Genomic DNA, 27,272 nt, shown 5'->3' on the forward strand with positions numbered 1-27,272 from the left:
ACAGTAAATGATCCCATTCCTTTCTGGTCTCTAGCTCAAACTTTTACTTCAAGGGTTTGGGTTACGAAAAACAGTTTAGGAAGTTTTAAAATATAAGTCAGATATCTTAAACATATTGATATTACATAGGTTACAGAGATGTTCCATTTTTACACCCTTATATTTGGTAAATGTCTTTGTAAAAAGCTAAAGGTCACATTAGATAAGGAATAATGAAAACGGACAGGTAAGAGTAATGTTGTGGAGATAAAAAGCAAAACATAATACAAAAACTCAGTGAGAAATATGATCATATCTGAATAGTGAATATTAAAATAAGATAATATAAAAATTATTTCATATCTGAGTTAAAGTAACATGTCTCAATGCTTCTAATGAAGCAGTAAGTGCTGAACATGGAAAATATTTTATTTATTTCTAAATCTATATAGACTACTTTAAACTTAGATATGAGTGAGCTTCCTTTTAATTTGCTTGTAATGCCATGACTAGTGACCCTTTAAATCACAAGCCAATTACAAGCTTGTAGTTCCAACTAATTACATTCTGGCAATACACATTTAGAATGGTAGCTTCAATATCCAGCTCATTAGGAGGCAGAAAAATAAATTACATATTTACTTGGTGTGTATCATGTACCTAAAAGTTTATAAGGGGAACTATACTTATTATAAAAGCAATATCACACATAAACTGAATCTTTTGCTAAATAAGCAACAGTGTAGAAAGGAAAAGAAATATAATTTTCTTTTTGTGTTAATAATTGTATAATTAAAAAAATATAGATATATTTAGAATGAATGAAATTGGACTCTGGGCAACATAAACTACTTCAAAAAACACCTCAGTGCAGGTCTGCACCTCTATAAAAGTTGCACTGATCACTAAACCATATTAGCAATAGAGGCTATTAGTTTTCCACGTACTCCGCTCCATCTGTTACCTGAATCCATGGCCATCTGTCATTTTCTGCTGCAGTCCATGCATTTATAAGACCTTTCTTGTTAAGTCGTGCATAATAAGGATACCATTTCTGGAGCCCAAAAAGAGCCCGATGGGTAGATGATGCAGTAATCTGTTGGTTAGAAATAATTCCTCCTTCCATTCCCAATGGTCCAGAGCATTCTGCGTAGGAAGTTCGGGAGGGGGCATTGAAAAGAAAGGAAGAAAAACAAGAACTTTCAAAACTGAAGCTATAGAATCATGATACTACAGTTTTGAAGATGGAAGATCCAACAGGAAAAATACAAAAATAGCCGAGATAGTATTTTAGTATGCTACCTTCCAGAATATGAGTAAGCTTGAATTTTCATTGCAAAGCAAACATAGCAATAACAAATAAATATGACAAAAATGCCAAATCCAGTCTAAACATCAGGCTGACTCTGTGACCAGGCATAAGGCTTTCCAATTTACCAATAATTCAAAATTCTGCTTAGAGTCTATGCAATGTAATTAGAAAGGTTTCCTGTTATCTTACATTATAGAAAATGCATATGATGCACACACAGAATTGTGTCCTAAACTGAATTCCCTTATAAAGTCATTTTGTTATATATTTTATTGTATAATGTTATGTACATTTGTGTGTGTGTGTGGGTGTGTGTGGGTGTACAATCCTCCTTTTTTATTGTATTTGTGCACTGGTCCTCTGAATGCTATTTATTAATCAAAACCAGAACACAGTCCTGGATACTTTGTATTACAACCTCTAGTAACGATGTAGCAAATACTGCAGTATAGCCTGCTTTGTACAGTAACTGGGAGATAACTGTAAAAGCAAAACATTACCATGCAATTTTACCTGACCTAGGTTCTAGAAATAACTTTATTATTGTACTCTTATTCTTTCTTGGGTTTGTATGTATTACAGAGAATATAAATTCAGACTTCTTTTTTATTGTTTTAAAACCGTTTTGATTAAGACACCAATTTTGTAGAATGCTTATTTATTTCCTTTAATAATATAGACTATTTTTTTCAGTATTGAATGATTTCTTGTTGAATTTATGGATCATTAGAATTCAAGCTAAAAGTCACCCAAAGATTGGTCAAAACTGTTAAATCCAGCTTTTCCAAACCAGTGATCAATTAAATTAGCAAATAAGTACTTTCTAGTTACATTAAGAATCAGGTGTTTGAGGGCAATCACTAAGAACAGATATTTGAGGGCAGCAATTTATATGGATTGTTGGCTGCATGTGTACAATAAATCCAAAATCCAGTTGCAATGAATTATTTTAAAAAATAACATGTAGACCTATTTCAATTACTTAAGAAAACAGATTTCAGTCTAACAAACGTTGCTTAAACTGTATCAGTTTTAGATCAAACCAGGTACATCACTCTTTCATTTAGTTTCGGAAGATGCTTCCTAATACTCGGCAGTATGATATCGTAGATCCAATTATAATAATGTAGATGAATTCATTGAAATCTGAAAATTGACTATTTTTCTAATTGTACAACAAAAATATAATTTATTGCAAATAAGGTTGTGCCAAAAGAGGTTCTGAATGTGCTGAGAAACATGAGAACCCCAGAACATTTCACTGTCCTCATGATAAACTTATACACAAGTCAGGAAGCCACATTTTGAACAGAACATGGCAAAAGAGAATGATTCCAGGTTAGCAAAGCAGTACAAGGTTATATATGCTAAATATATAATAAGGGGAAGAATTGGAACTGAAGAAGGTAAGTGTGTTTTTAAAGGAAGAAACATCAATAATCTGCAGTTTGCTGATGATACTATCCTGATAGCTGAAAATGCAAAGGATCAGCAAGCCCTATTATCAAAGATTAAAAATAAAGGAGACCAAAATAATGACAACAGAGAATAAATAGTCTTAGAATTGAAATTGAAGACACTGAAGTGATGGATAGCTTCTGCCTTGGATAGTAAAAGCCATGAAGGCCTTGGAAAAGATATTCAAATGCTGTGATGTGTCTATACCTAGAAATATCAGAATCATGAAAACCATGGTATTCTCCATGACACTCTACGGAAGCAAAAATTAGATTTAGGGAAAGTATTGACTGTTTTGAATTTGATGTTGGAGAAGACTCCTGAGAAAACCATGGAGAGCCAAGAAAAAAAAGCAACAGATCACTGAATAAATCAATTCAGAAGTCTCATTTGATACACAAATGACCAGGCACACTTTGAACATATTATGCAAATACTTAGGTCTCTGGAAAAAGCTCTAATGCTGAGAAAGGTAGAAGAAAAGAGAAGAGGAAGACCAGCAGGAAAGTCGATGGATTAAATTATAGTAGTGATGAATGCATCATTTTGAGACTTTAAAGAACATGTTAAGGGTATGATTTTCATGGGGAAAATTTATCTATGTGATTATTAGAAACTGGAAACAACTTGTGGTACAAAAAGGTGGTTTTGCAGTGGTGTGATAGTTTAAATGCATTACTTTCTTCTATCCTATTAGCAGTGCTTGGTAAGACATCAGCAGCAGTTCCGCACCATTTTTGTATTTCAGGCATGTAAAAAGCAAATCTGTCTGAGACATCTGCGATTTCCTTCTGCTAATAACTCATTTTGTGAAATTAGGTAACTGTGGCCATGCTTAGTATAGCATTATATCCGGACTGCAAGCAGACAATTGATTATAGATGACCCTCAGTATTATAGTGTTTAATACTGATTCATGCATAAACATGTCAATGTGCAACGTGCCATTCAGATTCATTTGCAGTTACAGTGTTTAGCATTAGGGAGAAATAAAGCAATGACCATATGAAAGATCATTATAGGTGGTCTGGAATGAGCATTGCAAAAGCTTGTTTGGTTCAAATTATAACCATGTAAGAAACAGAATCTCAGTGGGTTATTATTGGTCTTTTTCTATCCACAGTTTAAAATCTTTTCTGCAGACAGCCAGAATAAACAATAATGCTCAAAAATATTGGAAGAGCTATTCCATTAGGTTTCCATTAGAACTGGCTCTGTATTATCATACCATAAAAATTTATGATTATGATTCTGGGAACAGTCTTAGAGAACTATCTGTTGCACTGACAGCCTTGTAAAACAGTTGGCAACCATGAATTACTGGTTTGACCTCAGTTCTGCACACATTCAGAAGTAATTGATTGAAGATCCTACTGCTTTAAACTTCACAAAATAGCACATTTTCCTCTTCCATGACTAAATGTAATTACTGAAAATTCAGAAAGCATTTTGCCTATAGTCAAGGTTTATACTTATGCTCATGGAAGATAATTGCATCTCCTTGAACTTTGTCCTCTATTGTAGAAGCATTCTACTGTAAACTAAGGATGTGTACTTTAATATTTAGTTCAAAAATACAATACTAAATCCTAAAGGCAGCCTTTGCTGATTTCAGATTTGTATTTTACTCTATTTCTAGAGTAAAATTAGGGGATAAACTTAACAACTTTACAATTCAAAGGTATTTATTATTACTCATTTGCAATTTACAAGTTATATTACTTGCTGTAACACTTAACTGCAATCTTAAGAATTAGATGTTATATTGAAAGTCAGCTTTCTAGGTGTGTCCTAATGCCAAGGAAGTTCTCCAAGATTATATTTTATTCTTGCTTCTTTTTAACTTCTATGTTAATTTGCTGGTGAAGTATTTTACTTTTGATATACATGTTTCTAAATTTGTGGAGAGAAACAGCTTATTTTATTTTATGAAAATAATATCCTGATACTATTAAAGTCTTCAGTTGCTTCAGGAAAGCCTTAGAGATTCTTAATCAGGTAATTAACTGATAATAAATTAACATTAATTGTTATAAAACCAAGATTATGGTTGTTGCTACAAGACCAAGGGCCAATCAAGTGCCTATAGAAGCAAGGATGATTTTTCCCCCAACTATTTTGTGTTATCCTGTCATCAGCCAGTAAAGAAAAAAATAGGGAACTTTGTGGGTTCAATTAATTCTCTGGGAAGAATATTACGTATGTATGTATGTATATGTATATATATACACACATTGTGTGTATGTGTGTGTGTTTATGAGTGGTGTGTGTATCCTATCTTTCTTTTTAAAGAAATATAATAAAATTACAGAATTTTTATGTCAAATGAAAATGATGAACTGTGCAGGGAGTAACATAGATCAAAGCAAAATTATGGAAGTGAAATTGTATTTGACATACATATAAAGATAATTCTCAGGCAAATGGGAGAAGATTCAGAAATAATGGCTGGCAAGAAATTACTAATCTTTGTAGGGGCAGAATATCTAAGTAGATGAACATTACCTGTCTGATTCAGATGATAGCAATCACGCAGCACTTGTGATGTGCAGCCTTACATTCAATCTGAAGAAAAGAACATTGCAAGGCATGAAAAATAACTACATTTTTGCTAAGTGTCCCTATGGGAAAGGAACTCATATTCCAAGAAATCCTAGAATGAAACCTTTTTTCAGATAAACATAGGATAGTGAAATGGGTTAGTAATTTATGTACTAGACCTTACTCTACATGAGGTGACTTTAGAAAAGTTTTCAGTCACATTTATTAAAATATCCCAAAGTCTCAGAATGTTATATTCTCCCTTTTAAAATTGTGAAAAATGGAAAGCTCCATTTTAGTGGCAGATTAATGCTAATGGTATATTAGTCAAGACAATATCTATCTATTCATTGATAGTACTGTGGCAAAAATAAAAAGAAGCTCTAATTCCACTGATTATTGAGTTTGATGTTCTTTTGCTCCTATCAAGGCCTGCTCAAACATATATGGCACCTACATTGACTGATGAAGCCATTTCCCACTGAAATAAAGATTTGCATTTTAGAATGATTTTGAAAGAGGTGCCTCCTAAGCTTTGGTGCCTTAAGCTAGTGCCTACTTTTTCTTAGCTTAAAACCAGCCCTGGTTCTTATTCACATTTAGCAGCTGACAGATTAATCCAAAGGAAATGCAGCAATGTATAATCTAGTATTTTGTTCATCAATCAAGAAAACCAATAATGGATCATCAAGTAGTGATGGGATCATAGTAATCATCAAACTACTGGCACAAAGACTAGGTTAAAACTATCTTACTTACACATTATGCAGAAACCTAGTGTTCTGCAGAAGGCTCTACTGGTGGGAAAGAGAAGAAAAAGACAACCAGCAGCAAGATGAATGAATTTAGTAATAGTGGCAATGAGTGCATCATTGACCATGTTAAAAGACCATGTCATGGGGAAAATATATTTGGTCACTTAACAGCTGATACTGATTTCATAGCATAAAATTAATCAATTCTTGTACATTATTGTGTTGTTTCTGGAAAAAATATCCAACATAAAAGTGAAATATTGTTAAAGAAATATATTTAGTATAGGAACAAAATGTGTTTCAAGGGTGAGACTGAAGAGAACTGCACAAACATTACAAATGCTAGCCAGATTCAAAATGATAATGAAACGCTCAAGGAGATACCCCAAAATTGGACATCACAGAACACATATTAAGACATGCCCATTGCCTAAGAATAGATATATTTCTTCTTGCTACTCAGGGTCAAATCAAGGCATATGTTTTGCTGTTTGTTTGTTAGTTTCTAAATACAGAAGGTATTCCCTAACCCAGGATTGTCAAACTGCTGGCCCAAGGGCTGGATGCATCATAGCGAAACTACACCCACCCTATTGCTGGCAATGGCAAAAAAATTGTGACACGTCAAGTGACGTTGCGAGTTTGACACCCCTGCCCTAACCCCATGCCAGAAGTCAAAATAACTGCTAATTTAATCTTACTTGTGGATCAGCAACAAGATTGTTTTCTATTGGGTCCAAGGAATCTTTTAGGAAGGCAGGGCAAGATGCAGAATTTGTAGCTTTTAACATCTCTCTAGCATTGCTGAAACATTATTTCAGCTTTCCATCCTCTGTAACTTGAGGAAAAGTTCTCAGTTTTTCTCATCAGAGGCCTGGCTATAATCTTCCCCACTATTGATTGTGGAAGAAACCAAGGGCACAGTAAGTACCAATTGTAATCTAACAAATGAGATGGAATCTCAATGAAACATCAACCTGCAGTTCTACAGTTTCTGATATTAGTGGTAGCTTTTCTTTAAAGACAAAACTATAAGCAATGTTTATATTGCTACAGCTTTCTGTTCAACATCTTTGCCTAACTGTATGGCTGGTGTTGGATGCAACTTGCTCTGTTAAATAACCATAATCTAACACACATAGTTTTACAGGAGATGTGATTATATGACTCTTACTTTCTTTGGTTGTATCCAATGCTGCATAAATGATATGAAAAAAGGGGAGGGAGGGGGAAGGAGAAGGACAGGATTATGTAGAAATTTTTCATATTAATACCAGAATATGCAGCAATGATGGGAGAATCTAGCCTGATTTTTTATCATCTTCCACAAATCCTCAACAGCTTAGTCAAATGAGATTTGAGTGAATAAATATTTCAAGGGCTAGGCATAAGATAATTACAGTTACCATGTGCTCATTTATTTAAGACAGGGAAGCATTAATACAGAGAAATGGTTCAATACATTTATAGCCCCAGAACAACTGATTTCCAGAAAAACATCCAGAAACATGGGTGAAGTCTGATTTATAGCAAGAAAATACTAAATATCAAATTAAAGAACATAGCAACTGCAACTTTGAATGAAAAGATCACTACCCATGTTTGAAATTTGTAGACAGCAATTGTTAGTAAGGTAACAATTGTTACTAGTGCAGCCTCAAAAAAACATCACATAAGCATTTGTCCTATCTAGGAAAAGAAAATATGCATGGAAAGATAGGTTTTCTATTAGAACAGGGGTGTCAAAGTGCCGGCCCGTGGGCTGGATGTGTCATGGCAAAACCACACCCACCCCATTGCCAGCAATGGAAAAAAAGTCATGATACGTCGCGACACATCACATGATATTGCGAATTTGATATCCCTGTATTAGAATGTGCATGAGACATGTGGTCCCTCTGCAACAATATAACACTTATTGATTCTTCATGAGAACTCAAGTTCTAAACAACTACAATTTGCAAAACCTATTACCAGGACTTTACCTCCAGCGTCTGTGTGATGTGAAATGCAGTAAAAGCTTTTTTTGTTTTAGTCCTTCTATCCCTAAAGTATAATAATAACAATAATGAACTATAAGCTACTCTACTTTTTATGCATTGTATATAATAGTTTCTTGTTATATTTGCTAGACGTTCTGAGACCTATAGTGTGATAACATGGCTAAAATTTATTTGTTTGAAAAATGTTTATATAAATCTCCTAACAGTGATCTGCAAGCAATCGTTTTATACAAAATTTCAAAAATGTCCTGAATTGAAGATATTCCAAGCTAATTTCAAAATAAGAATAAAATGAAGTTAACAGATATCTTAATAGAACATCTGTTTCATAATATAAAACTTATATCGAATGTCCATAATTGCACAAATTTCTTATAATTACCAATGTTTAAATAGGTTAAGCTATAGTGAAAAAAACTTGGCTTAATTAGAAGCAGGTGCAGTCTATTATATAGTATATTATGTTATATATTATATAAATCATTAATTTACATAAATAGCTGATAATTTTCAATTACACTATTTCTATAAATATATGCAATGATAGTTTTTGTAATTACAATATTGCTACACAATTAGGAATTTGATATGCTATAAACATTTGTGAAAGAAAAGGGAGCTTTTCTACATTAATATTATAGTCTCTGAGAACAATCTTGTACTAAGATTATAGCTAGCATTTCAATATGCCATAGTTTATGTTTATAGTTAATGAATATTACTACTTCAGGAATTAAAGTTTCAGAAATCTATGGTTGATTTTTCTAAAATGTGATTTTTAACATTTCTCTGGCTAATATGGACATAAGCTCATCTGTCCATCTTATTATATATGGATCATAAATCTACCTTACAATTAACTGTAGTTAATGGAAGTATAAAAATAAGAGAATTTTCCAAGAAAGATTTTATGTTTTGCCACATAGATCAGTATAATTTATATACAATGTACCCCAATATTCCAATATTTCATATTTTTCCCTTCAACAATATCTTTTGCATCTCAGCAGTACAATATAAAATGTGTATAAAACCTATTTCTTTGACAATTTTAATCAAGGATGACACATGAAACTGAGGCTTATAAAATTGGACCACCCACTGCTGAGCTACCAGTTTTTCATATACAAACTTAAGAGTAAATTGTAAGCAATGCTGTTGAGTTTTATATTCATGTAGTAACCAATTAGCCTTATAGTAAATGATTAATTGACTATTTATTTATGTTTCTTTGCTACATATACACAATAACAATGATTCTAAATAGTTTATAAGTTCTTTTAGATTTAAAGTTGTCTTGTTCCCAAAGACCAGAACAAATGATAATTTTTCATAATTAGAACATCCATTATTTCCTTTTAACAGTTCCAAATAAGAATGATAATGATGAAAGAGCAATTGGTAAATATTGCTTTGTTCCTTCCTTGAATTAAAAGATGAATACATAAATATAATCCCAAACACGATTATACAAAATCAGTCTATCTATTTTCTGTCTGTCTGTCTGTCTGTCTGTCTGTCTGTCTGTCTGTCTGTCTGTCTGTCGTCTGTCTCTCTCTCTCTCTCTCTCTCTCTCTCTCTCTCTCTCTCTCTCTCTCTCTATCTATCTATCTATCTATCTATCTATCTATCTATCTATCTCCAGGGATGGGATTCAAATATGTGAATAACTGGTTCTCTGTGTGGATGCCGCTTCCGGAAGTCCATTCTGGGCCTGGGCAACAAAAAATTAGCTACCAGTTCTGCCGAACTGGTGCAAACTGGCTGAATCCCATCTATCTATCTATCTATTATCTATCTATCTATCTATCTATCTATCTATCTATCTATCTATCTATCTATCTATCTATCTATCTATTTCTTTTTATCAGGGGAAAAAGAGAAAAAGATGAGGAAAAAAAATGCAGAATTGTGTGAATTCTGAAAATACAGAAATTATAAAAAGTATTCTACTAAAATAGTGGAATGTAGAAAAAGCTGCTGAAATATTCTATAGAGAGTAATTATAAATCTACTCAGGCTACAAGAGATTGTATTAATTGAGCCAGCTTTATGTTATCTTCATTTAAATATTGATTTTTTTGATCTTCTTTCATAAATATTTACTTTTAACAGTTACACACTAATACTAGAAGAATCAGGGTGAAATTTGTGTATTTAGGGTATACTTACTATATTGGCAATTTCTTCCCATGAATTCACCTGGGCACTCACAGGAATAGTTAGCTACCAGATCTGTACAAATACCATCATTCTTGCAGGGTTCAGCTTCACACTCATTCACATCTGTGGGGAAGGAATTAAATCCTTAGTCAAAAAGTCTCCATTATCGGAACAAGTTCAGTACTTGGAGAGATTGCCTATAAAAAGTATAAACATGTTTTCAGTGAAGGAAAAATTATGTATACTTCTGTCTTTTTTGGATATGTAATTAAGAGTCAGGCATTTGTTAGTAAAAAAAACATGGAATATAATATAATCAAAAGAAACATTTTAACATCTACATTGGTTTCTATGGAACAATTGCTTAATTCTCAAATCCTGTTTATTAAAACAAACACAACAAACAACCTCTCTCTGAATTTTGCTTGAACTAAGTCCATGAAAACAAAACTGCAAAATAAACTATTAACTGGAACAAGAAGTATATTATTGACTACTCCTAACTTTAAGATATTGCACTATATCAAAATGCTGCAGTTGGTACCATAGTCTGTACTACACCAACTAGGTATTTAATAAGTTCTGGAATTCCTTCCAGCATCCTGTTTTGGGATTACAAAGTAATGATATATTGCATCTCTGGATATGTTTCTACTTTCCCTTTTTCCCTATATTCCTGGATATGTTATATCTGGGTGAGATTTTGTGTGCTGAGAAAGAGGGTGAGCTGTACACATTCTGAACTAGTTCCCATGGCCATATGGGAGAAGACAGAAGAGCTTAGCGTGAGCTTTTTCCTGTTACCCAATTAACATTCTTAAAGATTTCTTCTTTGGACTGCATTGAGTTCCAAAATAATACAAATATTGTTTCTTTAAAGGTACTAATTCAGTAACTTATACTCTAGGATTTAGTTGTGGAAATGTGTACTTCTATGCAATTTAAACAGTCGTACAAAGAATCCTAGAAGTGAGTCACTATAGCTCTTTCTATCCACTAAGAATGAATGTCATGGAGTCCTGCAAAAGTTGTAGTTCTCTCTCCCTCCCTCTCCCTCTCTCTCTCTCTCTCTCATACACACACACACACACACACACACACACACACACTCCCTTAGATTGAAATGAAAATACACTCCTATCAACAAATGGTTCAAATCTGCTAGCATTGGATTTTGCCCAACCTGACTGATTCTTTGTTGATTGAAAAATTTCTAAATTACACACACACATAGATTCAATATTATTCCTTCTTTTAATTGCTTTTAATATACACTGAGATAGCAATCTTAGTAATTCATTATTTTCATTGTAATTTCACATATTAAAAATGTTGCCTTCAGGGCAACAATCACCATAATCTTCCTTGAACTCTATTACCATGATTGACTATATATATATATATATATATATATATATATATATATATATATATACATATATATATACGTGACTTCGTCGAAACGTTGCCAAGACACTTCCAATTTTACGTGGGAGAAAACCCGAACAACCAAAGACCTACATATATATATACATATATATATATATATATATATATATATATATATATATATATATATATCCATAAAATGGTTTATTTTATTATTTTTGTTACTGAAGAAGAAATGTAGGAAATGGATAGAGTCAAAACACTATCTGTAAGAATAATTCTGATCTACAAACAGAAACACTATTTCATGAAAGTACAAATTTTGTGTGAAAGCAAACTGGCAATTTTAATAATTTATCATAATAGAATAGAATAGAATTGGAAGGGACTTGGGAGTCTTCTAGTCAGCCCCCTGCTCAAGCAGGAGAACCTATACCATCTCAGACAAGTTCCTGTCTAGCCTCTTCTTAAAAATCTCCAGTGACCAATCTGTGACCAATTAACACATCATGTTGTGCTAATGCAGTCTATGGAAATTGTAAGGCATCATCTGTGCCACGATATTTTGAAGAACTGAGGTCTACAGCCAACTTTCATATAAATGAATACTTATAGGACTAAAGGTTCTGAGTTGTAAAAATTCCATCATTAGGTAGTTATTAGCAACAACAGTTTTCTGTATCTTTCTGGTATTTTGCAGTGCAGATCCAGTAGACCTATGAATATTACCAGGCAGCAGCAATGTGACTGTTAGGCAATAGACTAGGTAGATGAAAACCAACTCCTAGTTTGGCTCTTCAATTCAGTTTAAATGGAAACACCAGCCATTAAGATAAGTGTCCTGATTCCATTCACATACGCACACATCACAGGTGGGATAAAGGTTTTATCTGAGGCTTTCTCATTCCCAAATAGTCTTCTCCAGAAATTCCCGGCCAACAACCACACAATCCCCCAAGAGTTCACAGTTCAGTCTAGGAACAAACCCAATATAAGTCCACTGGGCAAGACAAGTCAGAGATAGGCAGAGACAAGGCTAAGGCAAGTCCGTGAAGCAAAGGCAAAATCCATGAAGGAAGCCCAGATGTCAAGATGCAAGCAAGGTACAAAGTCCAAGTCAGGAAAGGACATTCAAGGCAAGAAACACAGAGGTTGACAAATGCAAGGCAAGGAAATGGATGCATTCTTCCCAGTGTTGTTTCACTCCACTTGCTGAGCTAAATAGCTGCTGCCTGGTGCACTCCACCAAGAAGGATGAGGCTGCCACCTCGGAAGTAGCTTGGCTGACCTTCATTGTGCCTGCCTCCTCTCAGCCCTCAATGCTCTTGGATCAGGAAGAGGAGGCAGTTCTTCCTCATCTCCACTGGCCAGCTGTAGCTGCATGCTCTGTTCAACTGAAGCCTGGGAATTCCCATCTGCAGCTGTGTCCCTTCTGTCCCTAGATCAGCCAGCCACTTGTCCAGTTACTCCCTCCTGCAATAGCTCCATAATGCTTGGCTTCTCCACTCCTGACTTGGAGCCTCTGGCAACCTCTGGACATTCCTCCATCTTCCCCTCTGATGTGCCTGAAATGGCTCTTCCTCATCAGAATTGGTATCTAGAGAGGCATCTGGGGAAGCCATCACACTATTTTCAGGTATTAATTATGAACCACATCCAGTGAAATTTAAAATATTTATTCATTGTTCAAATATAGTGGCTTTGCTTTACCGAGTTTCATTCTCTCCTAATAAACTATGCTCAGGTTCTTTTAAAATTATTTCTGTTTGCTTACATAGTATCTTCTACTTTTAATTCAGTGATGAACAATGTCCAACTTACAGGCATCCATTTTGCATGAATTAAATGGGTTGTGAGTGGTTGTTTTTTTAAAAAATGTGAAGTATTGCCTAAAGAGATGAAAATATTCTCTTTAAAGTTCTGGAAAGCAATGGGAAAGATGGTGCTGATCTGCTTCAAGATGACTTTTCTTTTAGTTTTTCCATGAAAAAAGAGCAAACTTCCAAAGCTATGTTCAAACTAAATTAATACTTTCTAAAAAAATGGAAAAAAAGGATAGTGGAAACATTAAATATATTCAAGGTTTATTTAAGTAACACTTGTTTCAGTATAGAGGCTGAAACAAAATTCTTATTAGTTTACACATTTTCAGATAAATACATTTTACTAAATGATAAAAATGAGAATTAGCATTTGGTTTATGATATGAGGCAAACTCCTGTTGATTAAAGCATATTTTTTTTTATTTTGTTCCTTCATACTTTATAATACAACTCCTGAAATCCTGTCTATGCAAATTTCATGAAAAAATGTTTCAGAATGTACAAAAGCACTTTAGAAAACCCCTGCTTTTGAATTGTGAAAACAGCCATCTCTTTTTCGATCTTTGCTTTGGAAGATACTCCTCAGACATGGAGAGATAGCCAGGAGCAGGTACTCAAACAGCCAAAAGAGAGAGTTTCGCTTTTACAAAATTTGCTTATAAAAAGTAAGAATGTTTCTATCCCTTAATTGACTTATGAGGGCTAGCTGAATTCTTCATTAACCCACAATTTTAGAAGTGCTTTCAGTCAAGCACCAGAGTATGGTATAAAAGTCCATCTGTGTACTTCAGACACCAATGTGATATTGCAGCACCAGTTTATGCCTTGATTCTTCCAAGGTTCCTTGCCCCACATGACCTGTGATATTTTCAACACTGTAATTGTCAAAGAAATTGTCAAAGACAGAGTGTTGTGTCCCAAACAGGCTGGTAGTGGTGAAGTAATAAAACCAGCATTGGGGCATTGCTGGACTGTTACGTGTATTGTGATAAGAAAACATCAGAACCTGCATCACAATAGTACAGTGTTTTTCTTTATTTTAACAAAAGTAACAAATTCTGTGTTGACTCTGTCTTTGGGTAATTACAGGGAAGGTTGGAAGGGAGATTTGATGTCACATATATTATGATGTCACTGTGCCAATGATATAAACTATTTTAATCATTCACACAAAGCAAAGCATGAAGCACAAGCAGCATGTTCGGGACATCCACAATAACTATACAAATCAATTACATTTTAATTTCACTGTTGATTAAAGTTTATAACTATAATTTGATATCTGGACTTGGTTTTATTCCAACTAAATATTAAATATTTAAATTTAAATAGATATTTAAATATCTAAATATTAGAGCGTGGATAAATTCCAAGCACAAAAGTATGAATGAAGCTTAAATTTACATAATTGTTGTAGATTTGTTTACACCTTTAAATTATTCTATTAAAAACCTGATCATTTTGCTGGGTAAACATCTTTTTTAAATCTTTAGTTATTACCCTCTTCCTTTCAGACTTATGATGTCCAACAATAATTAAATGCTTTTTCTGTAATGATAGCAATTTAACAAAAGCAGCAAAATGAGCAGAGTGCTCCTGGCAATCAAAGCTTCTGTTTTAAGCAAACTTTTCCCATTGTAGTTTTTATTTTTTGCTGCTCTCAAGAGTTTAATTGAGACTTTTATTTAATTTAGCAGTTCTTGTTGAGCTGTATTGATAGCTGATCAACATGTAGAGAGCTCATCTTTATTGAAGAAGTGGTATTGAAGACTGAAGAAAATTAGCCCCAATTTTTTTTTTTTAAAAAAAGGATTTTTATGCAGAGAATAGACAGGATGTCAACTGCATAAGAGCTAGAACTGCTACCATATTGAGGAGGAAGAAAATAATTTTTTGTATGAATTAGAACAAAGCCAAATTTGAAACAAGTTTTAGTCTCCTCAATCTTAAAGAGATATTAAATATATTTTGTATAGTTAAGTGTATGTGCTCAGAGACTAATATATCTGTGCGAAATGTATAACTTCATATGCCACCCCCAAAATGCACAATGGAAAATTCATAATGCAAACTCAACTATTGTTTGAAATTGAACGCATGACATTGACTTGGTCACCTTATCATTTTAGTTAATAATCAGACCAAACCCACTTAAACAAAATTGATAAACCCCCAATTTTACTTAGACAAATAATAATCTATACAATGAAAATTGTACAAATAGTTCTCATCCTCAATATTGTTCATTAAAAAAATCTGACAAAATTTAATTGTACTTTTACCATGTCTACTTTTGCAATTCACCCATTTTTCCACAGCACCTATTCCTTTACCTTTATTTCTTAAAAACCAATTAAGATAGAAAAGGCAGCCTTAGAAGCCTAAGACTTCTAAGAACAACAATTAAATAATTTGATATTGTCATTGTCCTCTGTACAATACTAAAAACTAAAATCCAATAAAAGGGAATATCTGAGCTCAGGATTGAAATATGGAGTCCTGGGTGCTCTCTGAACTTAGTTGTTTGCTGGCATATTTTTCATTACTCAACCAAATAACATCATCAGTGCAGCTGACTGGGGTTTGTTCTCTATTTATATGTACGGTAGTAAATTGGCCTTCCATTTTTTGTTATGAAGCTTTCTCCTTGGTAGTTCCTTGATCAGGGTATTAGTTTCTCCTTGACTGTTTGTCTAATGTTAATCCATGCTTATCAAGGTATTGATTTCTGGAAACAATGCTTTCTGGTCTTTTATTTCCTTCTTAGCTTTTTTACTGTCTCTACATATTTATATTTCCAAGAAAAAAAATGGATATAGAGAAATACAATAGTAAAACAAAGTTTAATAGGATGATAAAGTTAAACACATGAATTATTTATACTCTAGAAATGTTTAGAATGTCTACAAGTTCAGCTGCATAGTTTTGGCTAAAGTAATATTCTTCATTCTGGTATTCTTTTTCACACTTTGTTGCAGATTTCTGTTTGAAATTATTAAGCAGCATATTTTAAGCATATTTCCCCCTAGGCTCATGTGGCAAAAGCCACTCAGTCTTGGGAAAATATGTATTTGGCTGAAGGAGATTTTGACAAGTGCTACATCCATGCCCACAATTGCTCCAGATCATATATTGCCTTTTTAACTTTTATAAGAAATAAAATCTTGGGAGAAATAGATGAATGGAATTTGCACCTGAGGAAAAATTTAGACATAAATGTGTCTGGGTGAAAAATGGGTGAAAAATAAAAAAAAGCCATTAGAGCAGATGTGGATACCAGCTACAAGAAATAAAAATTGCTATGCGGCAAATAATAATAATAATAATAATAATAATAATAATAATAATAATAATAATAATAATAATAATAATAGTTGGGAGGGACCTTGGAGGTCATCTAGTCCAACCCCGTGCTGCAGGAAACTCTATACCATTTCAGACAAATGGCTGTCTGTACTCTTTCTAGAGTTGTGGTGACCAAAAAAAAAGACTAGAGGTGAATACATCAAGAGAGTGAAGAAGATCTTAAACTCCAAACTCAATGGAGGAAATATCATAAAGGCAATCAACACCTGGGCAATTCCAGTCATTAAGTACACAGCTGGAATAGTAGACTGGACTCAAGCAGAACTAAAAGCAATGGATAGGAAGACCAGAAAAATAATGACAATGAATCATGCCCTTCATCCACGCAGTGACATTGACAGACTTTATCTACCAAGGCAAATAGGTGGGCGTGGAATGCTACAAGTACATAAGATGGTTGAAGAAGAAAAAATGGCTTTGGAAGAATATCTGAAGAACAATGATGAAGATGCACTGAAATTAGTATATCAGGAAGGCTTACTAACTACTGGAGAGACCAAACTGGCCTACAAGAAAGACCAAATGAAGAACAGAATAGAGGCATGGGAAGACAAAGCACTACATGGCCAATACATTTAAAAAATAGCTGAGAAAGCAGATAATAACAAGACCTGGCAATGGCTAAGAGCAGGAAAATCGAAGAAAGAGACCGAGGGACTAATTCTGGCTGCACAAGACCAAGCCTTAAGGACAAATGCATATAAAGTCAAAATTGAGAAGACAGCAACAGACAGTAAGTACCGCCTATGCAAAGAAGCTGAAGAAACAGTGGACCGCCTGGTAAGCTGTTGCAAGAAGATTGCACAGACTGACTACAAGCAGCGGCATGACAAAATAGCAACAATGGTGCATTGGAAGATCTGCAAAAAATATCATTTGCCTATAAGCAAAAACTGGTGGGATCATAAAACAGAGAAAGTCATAGAAAATGATAAAATTAAACTGCTCTGGGACTTCAGAATTCAAACAGACAAGCACCTGCAACATAACACCCCAGACTTAACAATTGTCGATACGAAAGACAAAAAAGTCGGGATAGTGGACATGGCAGTGCCTAGAGACAGCAGAATAGACGAGAAAGAACTGGAGAAGATAACCAAATACAAAGACCTACAAATAGAAATAGAAAGACTGTGGCAAAAGCAAGCAAGGATAGTACCAATAGTCATAGGTGCCTTGGGTGCAATCCCCAAACAACTGGAGCACCACTTGAACACCATTGGCATTGACAAATTCGCTATTAGTCAATTGTAAAATTAGTCAATTCACTATTAGTCAATCGCTATTAGTCAATTGTGGCTTTACTAGGAACTGCTTCCATCCTGCGACAATATCTGTAATACCATCAAACATCAACATCTGCCTATCCTAGGTCCTGGGTACGGACTCAGTAGGTAGACAAAATGCCAAATCCAGTCTGAACATCTGGCTGACTGTGCGATGATCAATAATAATAATAGTTGGGAGGTACCTTGGAGGTCATCTAGTCCAACCCCCTGCTGCAGGAAACCCTATACCATTTCAGACAAATGGCTGTGTGTACTCTTTCTAGAGTCGTGGTGACCAAAACTGGATGCAGTATTCCAAATGTGGCCTTACCAAGGCATTGTAAAGTAGTATTAACACCACACGATCTTGATTCTATCCCTCTGTTAATGCAGCCTAGCACTGTGTTGGCTTTTTTGGCAGCTGCAGGACACTGCTGACTCATATTTAAGTGAATGTCCACTAGGATTCCGAAATCCCTCTCATAGTTACTACTATTGAGCAAGGTACCACCTATACTAGACCTGGGCATTTGGTTTTTCTTTACTAAATGTAGAACCTTACTTTTTTCACCACTGAATTTCATTTTGTTAGATAGAGTCCAGTGTTAAAGTCTGTCAAGATCCTTCTGTATTTTAAGCCTATCTTCTGGATTGTTGGCTATTCCTGCCAGCTTGGTGTCATCTGCAAATATGATGAGTTCCCTACCTATCCCCTCATCCAAATCATTGATGAAGATGTTGAAGAGAACTGGGCCCAGAATGGCTCTGGGGCACCCCACTACTCACTTCCCTTGACGTAGATGCAGTTCCATTGAGGACTACACACAGAGTAATGGCCGGTCAGCCAGCTACGAATCTATCTGGTGGTGATGCTGTCTAACCCACATTTTTCTATCTTCTCAAGTAGTAGGTTGTGGTCTACTTTATCAAATGCTTTACTGAAGTCCAAGTAAATTATATCCACAGCATTCCTCTAGTCCACTAATTCTGTCACTTGGTCAAAGAATGCAATAAGATTTGTCTGGTGTGATCTGTTTTTGACAAACCCATGTTGGCTTTTGGTAATGACTTTTTTTGCCTCTAGGTGTTCATTGATTCATTGCTTGATTATCTTTTCTAGAATCTTCCCAGGTATTGAGGTCAGGCTGATAGGTCTGTAGTTTCCTGGATCCATTTTTCCCCTTTTTTGAAGATGGGAACTACATCAGTTCTTTTCCAGTCCTCTGGTAGTTCCACAGTGCTCCAGGATCTTTGAAAAATATGGTTCAATGCTTCTGAGATCACATCTGCCAGTTCCTTGAGAACCTTGGGTATAATCCATCTGTTCCTGGTAATTTGAACTTGTCTATGGTAGACAGGTGCTCACTTACCATTTTCTTGCCTACTTAACTTGTGTTTCTAATCTGTTTTTTATGATACAATTTTTGATAGGTTTTACTGTTTTTTCCCTTTGTGTAAAGATGGATGCAAAAAACAATTTAAATAGTTCTGCTTTTTCCCTGTTGATTGTCACCTTCTTGCCATTTTATCTCACTAATGGACCAATCATTTCATTAACTTTTTTCTTGCTTTTTACATGTTGAAAGAAGCTTTTTTGTTATTTTTTATTTTTGTCGCAAGCCTTAGTTCATTTTGAGCCTTAGCTTTCCTCACTTCATCTTTGTAGGCTCAGGCTATTTGCTGATATTCTCCTTAGTTATGTGCCTGTCTTTCCACTTTTTATACTTGTACTTTTTGTCTTTCAATTTATCAGAGAGTTCTTTATGTAGTCATGCTGGTTTCTTTTGAGAGCTGTTATTTTTCTTCTTTATTGGTGTTACGCTAGACTGGCCTTTTGTAATCTCACTTTTCAATATTTCCCAAGCTTCTTGAGCTGTTTTCCCCTTGAGGATTCTCATCCATGGAATCCTTCCCAAGCTCTCTCTAGGTTTATTGAAAGACTCTAGTTTGTCTGTGTTATATTCCATGTGCTTGCATAATCTTGAATTCCAATATTGCATGATCATATCAAAATCAGAGAAGGTCTGGAATATCAGCTGTCTAATAACAAACATCATGCTAGGTCATATAACAGTCATGTAATGGTCAAGAAAAGGCTGAAGTGACCCAGAATGGAATATGTTATCTTCACCATGACAAAGAATAAAGGGATAAGCTGCCCAAGGTCTGTGATGGAAGATCCCCAATTTATGCACACATTGATCATCTATGGAATCTTCCCCAACATCCATGCCTTACCTGATCAGTACTGTAATGGGCAAAGAAATATGAGTATTTGTAATGCTTAAGCAATTCTAATAATTGCTTAATAAATTGTGACAACTCCTCAAGTACCGAAAGATTGATATCATATTACTTCTAGTCCTTCTGTTTGTTAAACTAGACATATCTAGTTACCTCAATCATTTTTCATATACCTTAACTTTTAGATCCCTCATTTATTGTTATTGCTGTTATTTGCACTCTTTCTAGAGTCTCAAAATATTTTTTGGTATTGTGGTAACCAGAACTGATCACATAGACCAAGTATAGCCACACCTGTGCAGTATAAAGCAGTACAATCACTTCACATTATCTTGAAACTATCCTTTTGTTGATGCAACTTAGGGCCACATTAGCTTTTTTGGATTATACTTAAATGGTGGTCTTCTGGAACCCCCAGATCCACTCACAATTGCTACTGCTGAGCAAGTATACTTGTACATTTGGTTTTTCTTCCTCAAATGTAGGACCTTACATTTCTCACTACTGAATCACATTTTGTTGGATCGGGACCAACATTCAAATCTGCATCTTGAATCTATCTTCTAAAGTGTTACTTATTCTTCCCAGGTTGGAGTTGTCTATAACTTTGATGAATTCCACCATACATCGCCTCATCTAGATCATGTTGAAAAGTATTTGGCCTAAAACAGAATCTTGAAGTATCCCACTCCATACTTCCCTCTATGTAAATCTAGTTCCATTGAGGACTACCTACTGAGCATGGTTGGTCAGCCTGCTGAGAATCCATTTGTGGGTGGTACTCCCTATTCCACATCTTATCAAGAAATAGGCAATGGTCAATTTTGTCAAATCCTTACTGATGTCAAAGTATACTGTGTCCACAGAATTTCCCTTAGTCACTAATTCAGTCACTTTGTCAAAGAATGAAATAAGATTTGTCTGACATAGGCTGCTTTTGACAAACCCATGTTAGCTTCTAATAACTGTCTTGTTCATTTTAGGTGTTTACAAATGCACTGATTATCTTTTCCAGGATTTTCCCTAGATATTGATGTCACTCTGCTTGGTCTATAATTTCCTGTATTTGGTCCCCCTCCTCCCCTTTTTTTGTAGATTGGAGACACATCAACTTTTTTCCTTTGATATTTCCCCGATGCTCTAGAAGCTTTAAAATATTTTGTTCAATAGTTTCAAGATCATGTCTGCCAGCTCCTTCAGATACCCTGGGATATAATCCATCTGATCCTGGTGATTTTAACTTGTCTAGAATGGATAGGTGTTCTCTTACAATTTTCTTGCCTAATTTTGACTTGCATTCTGATTCTGTCTCCTATGGTACTGCTTTTGATAGGTTGGACATTTTTTTTATGTGTGAAGACAAATGCAAAGAATTTATTTGTTTAATTCCAGTGTAAGGAGAAAAAGTAAAATAAAATTCTTCAATTTATAATTTACTTTTCCTTACTTCCTGTAATAAATTTTAGAAAGAAATGATGCTGTGCATTTAACTAATAGTAGAAAAATCCAGAACATCTATTAATAAAGCCCTTGGGAAAGTCTTTCTATTGAATTAAATAACATGGCTAACAGCACCTGTCTTGGGATAGTTTTAAAATGAGCAGAAATAGAGAATATAGGTAACCTATTAGCATAAATACCTACTTTTTAACAACCTTTTTATCTTCAGCCATCATTAGCTGAATGAACTGCTGACAACATCAGTATAAAGCCCTGAGCTTTAAAGAAAATTGCAATATCCCATTTTCTGACGACAGAAAGAAAGAACAAAAGGAAAAAAGGAGAAAGAAAGAAAGAAAGAAAGAAAGAAAGAAAGAAAGAAAGAAAGAAAGAAAGAAAGAAAGAATCTTATCTTTACTTTATGGAAAAGACTCAAGCATGAAGATTCCTACTGGAATTGCAATAAAAATAGTAAGAAATTGCAAACAATCTTGTGGAAGTGTCCAGCAAATATTCTGATGCTCAGACACATCTACAGTTACAGTCCAGCAGATCTGTTCAGTCAAACACATGCAGGATAACTATGCAGAATAGCAGTTCTAGGTATTTTCTCATCAAGTAGGAAAGATAAATATCATTTTAAAACTTACTGTGCTGGCAGTGTATTCCATTAAATCCAGCAAGACATTTGCAGCTGTAGCCTATGAATGTGTCTCCTCTGTAGGCTTCACTGATTTCACATGTTCCACCATTATGGCAGGGATTAGGAAGACATGGCCCTGAAAGAATTTTTTAAAAAGACAAATGAAATACTGGATGCAAACCAAACAAAACAAAATAAAACCCAATTCTCTTGTAAATCTATTTCACTTATAGACTAATAAGCTTTTAAGATAAATTTATCAATGTTCAATGTTTAAAAATGCCACATTTTTATTGATATATTTTTCAGCTATCCCAGTATATTTGATGGGGTTTTTTAAAACCAAAGAAGAACAGGCAGAAAATAAGCCTCTGACACTTTATCTGAAAGGTGGTTGAGAAATTTTTAGATCAGGAAGTGGGCGTGGTCAGTTTCAAGGCTGGGACAATTCCCCAACGCCCTGGATGAAATTCATAGAGACCATCTATTCTATCGCGATGTAATTTTTAATCTAACATTGCTAGTGCTGAAATGATTCACCCCATACATATCGGTCCCCAAAGCCTCTTTTGAAACAGGATGGCTTTCCTTAATCTTGCAGTTAGATAAAGTCAAAATTCTGGCTATAACCTCAAGGATATACCTCTAGTATAAACCATTGAATTAGATAAATAACAGAGTGGGAAATCCATGGGCTTTAGACTAGGTGTTAGATTAAATACTATTTACTAAAATTATACTACCTGGGCATAACTGTAGGTTAAAGGCATCTATTCTAGTGTGAGAATTAAAAAAAAAAAGCTAATGAAAATTTTAGAATGGCTGATGAAGATTGGGAACAGATGAGGAAGGATGTGGATTAACATATATTAACAGAATATAGTTAAAGTAATTAACAGTGATAGATAAGCTGTGGCCTTTTCTTTTCCAGTATGTGAATAATAATAATAATAATAATAATAATAATAATAATAATAACAACAACAATAATAATAATAGTTGGAAGGGACCTTGGAGATCTTCTAGTCCAACCCCCTGCTCAGGCAGGAAACCCTATATCATTTTAGAGAAATGGTTGTCCATTCTCTTCTTAAAAACCTCCAGTGTTGGAGCATTCACAACTTCTGGAGGCTGGTTGTTCCACTGATTAATTGTTCTGACTGTCAGGAAATTTGTCCTTAGTTCTAGGTTGCTTCTCTCTTTGATTATTTTCCATCCAATGCTTCTTGTCCTGCTTTCAGGTGCTTTGGAGAATAGCTTGACTTCCTCTTCTTTGTGGCAACCCCTGAGATATTGGAACACTACTATCATGTCCCCCCTCATCCTTCTCTTCATTAAACTAGACATACCCAATTCCAGCGTTCTTTATATGTTTTAGCTTCCAGTCCCCTAATCATCTTTGTTGCTCTTCTCTGTACTCTTTCTAGAGTGTCAATATCTTTTTTATATCGTGGTGGCCAAATCTGGGTGCAGTATTCCAAGTGTGGCCTTACCAAGACGTTATAAAGTGGTGATCTTGATTCTATTCCTATGTTAAAGTGAAGGGATAAGTACATTTAAAGCAAAATTGTTCACATTGATGAATTTCTCTCTAGGCAGGTTTGTTTCCTCTTGAATAATAAAAAAAATAACAATGACCTCTTCCAAGGCTAAAATTCTGAAACAGAAAGTTCAGAGAATCCACGGAAGATTGATAAACAGAGGAAGAACATCAAAGAGTATAGACATTTGCTCTGGATCATAAAGCTATTATGAGCTAGCCACTTAATTATAAGCTTATCTGACTTATGCTATTATACATGGGCAAAATTCAACAATAATGCATTAATCGAATTCTCTGTATTCTTCAAAGTTCAAAGCAAACGTGTAATTAAAGTTTTTTAAAAAAACAAATGAGAGTTATGATCAGTATAAATTTAAAAGGGATGAATACTGAACAATTACACTATAGTTTTTCTAACTGGTGCATAATTCAGTATAGAATTAGTAAGTAATTAATGCAGCAGTACCACCTGGCAATTTGTAGCTAAGCATATTTCCCACTCTATATCATGAAGCATAAATCGTCAGAAGTAGCACAGAATTTGACATCTGCAACTTCTTTATTTTCGGAAAAGCAGCTATTGAGTAAAATTCGACGGAATTCCCTTTCTTAGTGTGCAAGTAAAATAAGCAAGTATTCTTTCCATGCATAAAGGAAAACAAAACTTTGAAATTAAATAGCTTCAGGAGATCTGAAAACTTTTATTCTGTTGTTAGAATCAGGACACAATGGCTGTACTGTATTTTATTTATATACATCAGAATTTCATGCTGTTCCATTTAGAGTAAACAATATTATAACAAGAGCAGAAAAGGAGGAAGAAATAGTAAGGAATTAAGGCATGAAAAATGGAAAAGGGAAGAAAACACAGATAAATCAGATTTAGAAAAATAACATTCATCATTCCTATTCATAAACTTCCATTTAGAAAACTATCTTTGCTTTTTACCTTAACCAGGTAAAGTTGAAAGGTTTAAAAACAAAAGGCACTATATGAATTATCATATAGTGCCTTTTGTTTTTAAACCTTTCAACTTTACCTTTTTGAGAAACTTACCAGCTCTAAGCAACTTTGAGTTTTTCAGTTTTTCTTTCTTCTCATCTGTTTACTGTATATACTGTAGTACAAAAAAAAATCATTGAAATGATTTGCTCATATAAAACAAAAAAAATTGGACTGAATTGCAAATGACTATATATATATGAATATTTATAAATCCACACAAACAAACAAACAAATAAATGTGTTTGTGTGGTGATATATAAATACATATACAGTATATGTATACATATACTGTATATCACCACACACACACACACACATTTATTTGTTTGTTTGTTTGTGTGGATTTATAAATATTCATGTATATATAGTCATTTGCAATTCAGTCCCATTTTTTTGTTTTATATGAGTAAATCATTTCAATGAATTTTTTTTTGTACTGATCTCTTGTCTATGTAATCCACAAAACTCATATGGAGTTATTTTTGTTCTTTAGGCAAACATTTATTTCTTGAAGCAAACTACCTATTACCACTGCTTTTCTATGCATTTTCATATTAAAATGTTTTATTCCATTTTACCATCTATAGTAAACTTTCTATAAATATGGTCAAATTCTTCAACTTGCTCTATGTCTGTCTGTCTGTCTGTCTGTCTGTCTGTCTATTATCTGTAATTATTTCTATTTTTTATCCCAAACACAATTGCCTTTGTATTTCATTAATTTTCAGTATTCCTCTAATCAACATTGGCAATAAAGTATTCAGATGGTCAGCCAATAGGCAATATTTTCTGCATACAAAAGTATATTCTCATTCATATCTCCAACAACCTCACCTTTAAAGTCATCAGAGCACTGGGTGCATATTTATTTATAAATACATTGAATAACCAAAGGAACACTGCATGACTCTCTTGCATGCATTTCTTTCATCATCTATTTCTCCTATTGCTCTTATTACATTCAGTAACCATTCATGAAAAATATCCTCTAATTTAATCCTATTCGCTTTACCACCTTCTTCTATATCAATATGCCCTCATCTTAAAGGTAACTTAGTCTTCCAGTTTCTAGCCCAGTACATTAATTGTTATACCAAACTTGTGTTAAATATTTTAACATTTTCCCAGTTATTTTTAGTGATAAATCATGATTTTAGCTGGAATATCTTGGCAATCAATGGTTTTAAAATTTTAAAAAGTAATTGCATGCTTGAAAACATATAAAAGGAACTCTCAATAGCTGCCATTATTTATTTATTTAATCATTCATTCATTCAATTTCTATGGTTACTCATCTCAGTCAATCATTCTGGACAATATACAGTTATGTTCTCTGTTTAGAAAATTAAACCTCATTCTCTGAAAATCAGTAGTTTTTTTTAAAAAAAGTTTATTTAAAATCTCTCATTGTTATAAACATTTTTACCAGTTTATTATAAGTAAAATGACTGGAGTGTTCAAGAATTGCACTTTTTTAATAATCTAAAAAGGGTTGCAATTTTCTTCATAAAAAGACTATTGACTTTTTAAGTGCACTGATTCTTAATTCACCATAGTTAACATTCATTATCAAAGAAACATATATAGAAATATACAAAAATATATTAAAGAAATTATACATCTAAACAAGGGTGAAGGTTTATAAATCATCTAAATGGGACCAAGTCACATTTAAATATTAGTAAAAGCTAAAAATGGCATTTCAGAAATAGGAAAAAGATGTAGCACTTACATTATATCTACAATTTTTATAGCATTAAGTTAAAATTAAAAGCAACTGCTTTTAAATGAGTCAGACTGGAAAGGACAGGATTATTAGCTACTGCTACTGATTAATCAATTAATCAGGCTATCTTACCTGCATATTAAATTTCAAATGAATCCCTCTCTCTTTAAATATAAAGCAATATATCTACATTTTATATTATAAGAGGATTTTCATTTATAATCTTCCACATGCTAGTTCCCAATATAGCCATATCAATAGAACTTAGATTTATACATTGTGTCACAGTGCTTTACAGCTCTCTCTAAGTGGTTTACAGAGTCAGCACATGGCCCCCAACAATCTGGGTCCTCATTTTACCAACTTTGGAAGGATGGAAGGCTAAATCAACTTTGAGCCAGTCAGGATCAAACTGCTGGCAGATGGCACAGTTAGCCTACAATATTGCATTGTAACCACTGAATCACATGGCTCAGGATATAGGATTTACCATCATTTTTCTGAAAAATTCCCCCTCTTTCTCTGAGATATTGTAGGGATTCTTTAAATTTAAAATGGACATCCATTCTAGGCCTTTTTAGTAATAGCCCCTGTACCTTAAATATATGGTCCC

General features: G+C 34.0%; 1 protein-coding gene across 1 annotated transcript in view; it reads right to left on the reverse strand.

Annotated features, from left to right (window-relative positions):
- EDIL3 (EGF like repeats and discoidin domains 3) overlaps window positions 1-27,272 on the reverse strand; it is a 254,850-nt gene that overhangs the window by 92,797 nt on the left and 134,781 nt on the right. The window contains exons 3-5 of the mRNA XM_039352624.1: window positions 22,392-22,520; window positions 10,221-10,334; window positions 944-1,125 (exon numbers count right to left, since the gene is read on the reverse strand). Coding sequence (XP_039208558.1) covers window positions 944-1,125; window positions 10,221-10,334; window positions 22,392-22,520 — 425 coding nt within the window. The remainder of the gene's footprint in view (window positions 1-943; window positions 1,126-10,220; window positions 10,335-22,391; window positions 22,521-27,272) is intronic.

This window comes from Crotalus tigris, unplaced genomic scaffold (genome assembly GCF_016545835.1).
Source record: "Crotalus tigris isolate CLP2741 ecotype Arizona unplaced genomic scaffold, ASM1654583v1 scf7180000018455.1436977, whole genome shotgun sequence".
NCBI classification, from domain to species: domain Eukaryota; kingdom Metazoa; phylum Chordata; class Lepidosauria; order Squamata; family Viperidae; genus Crotalus; species Crotalus tigris.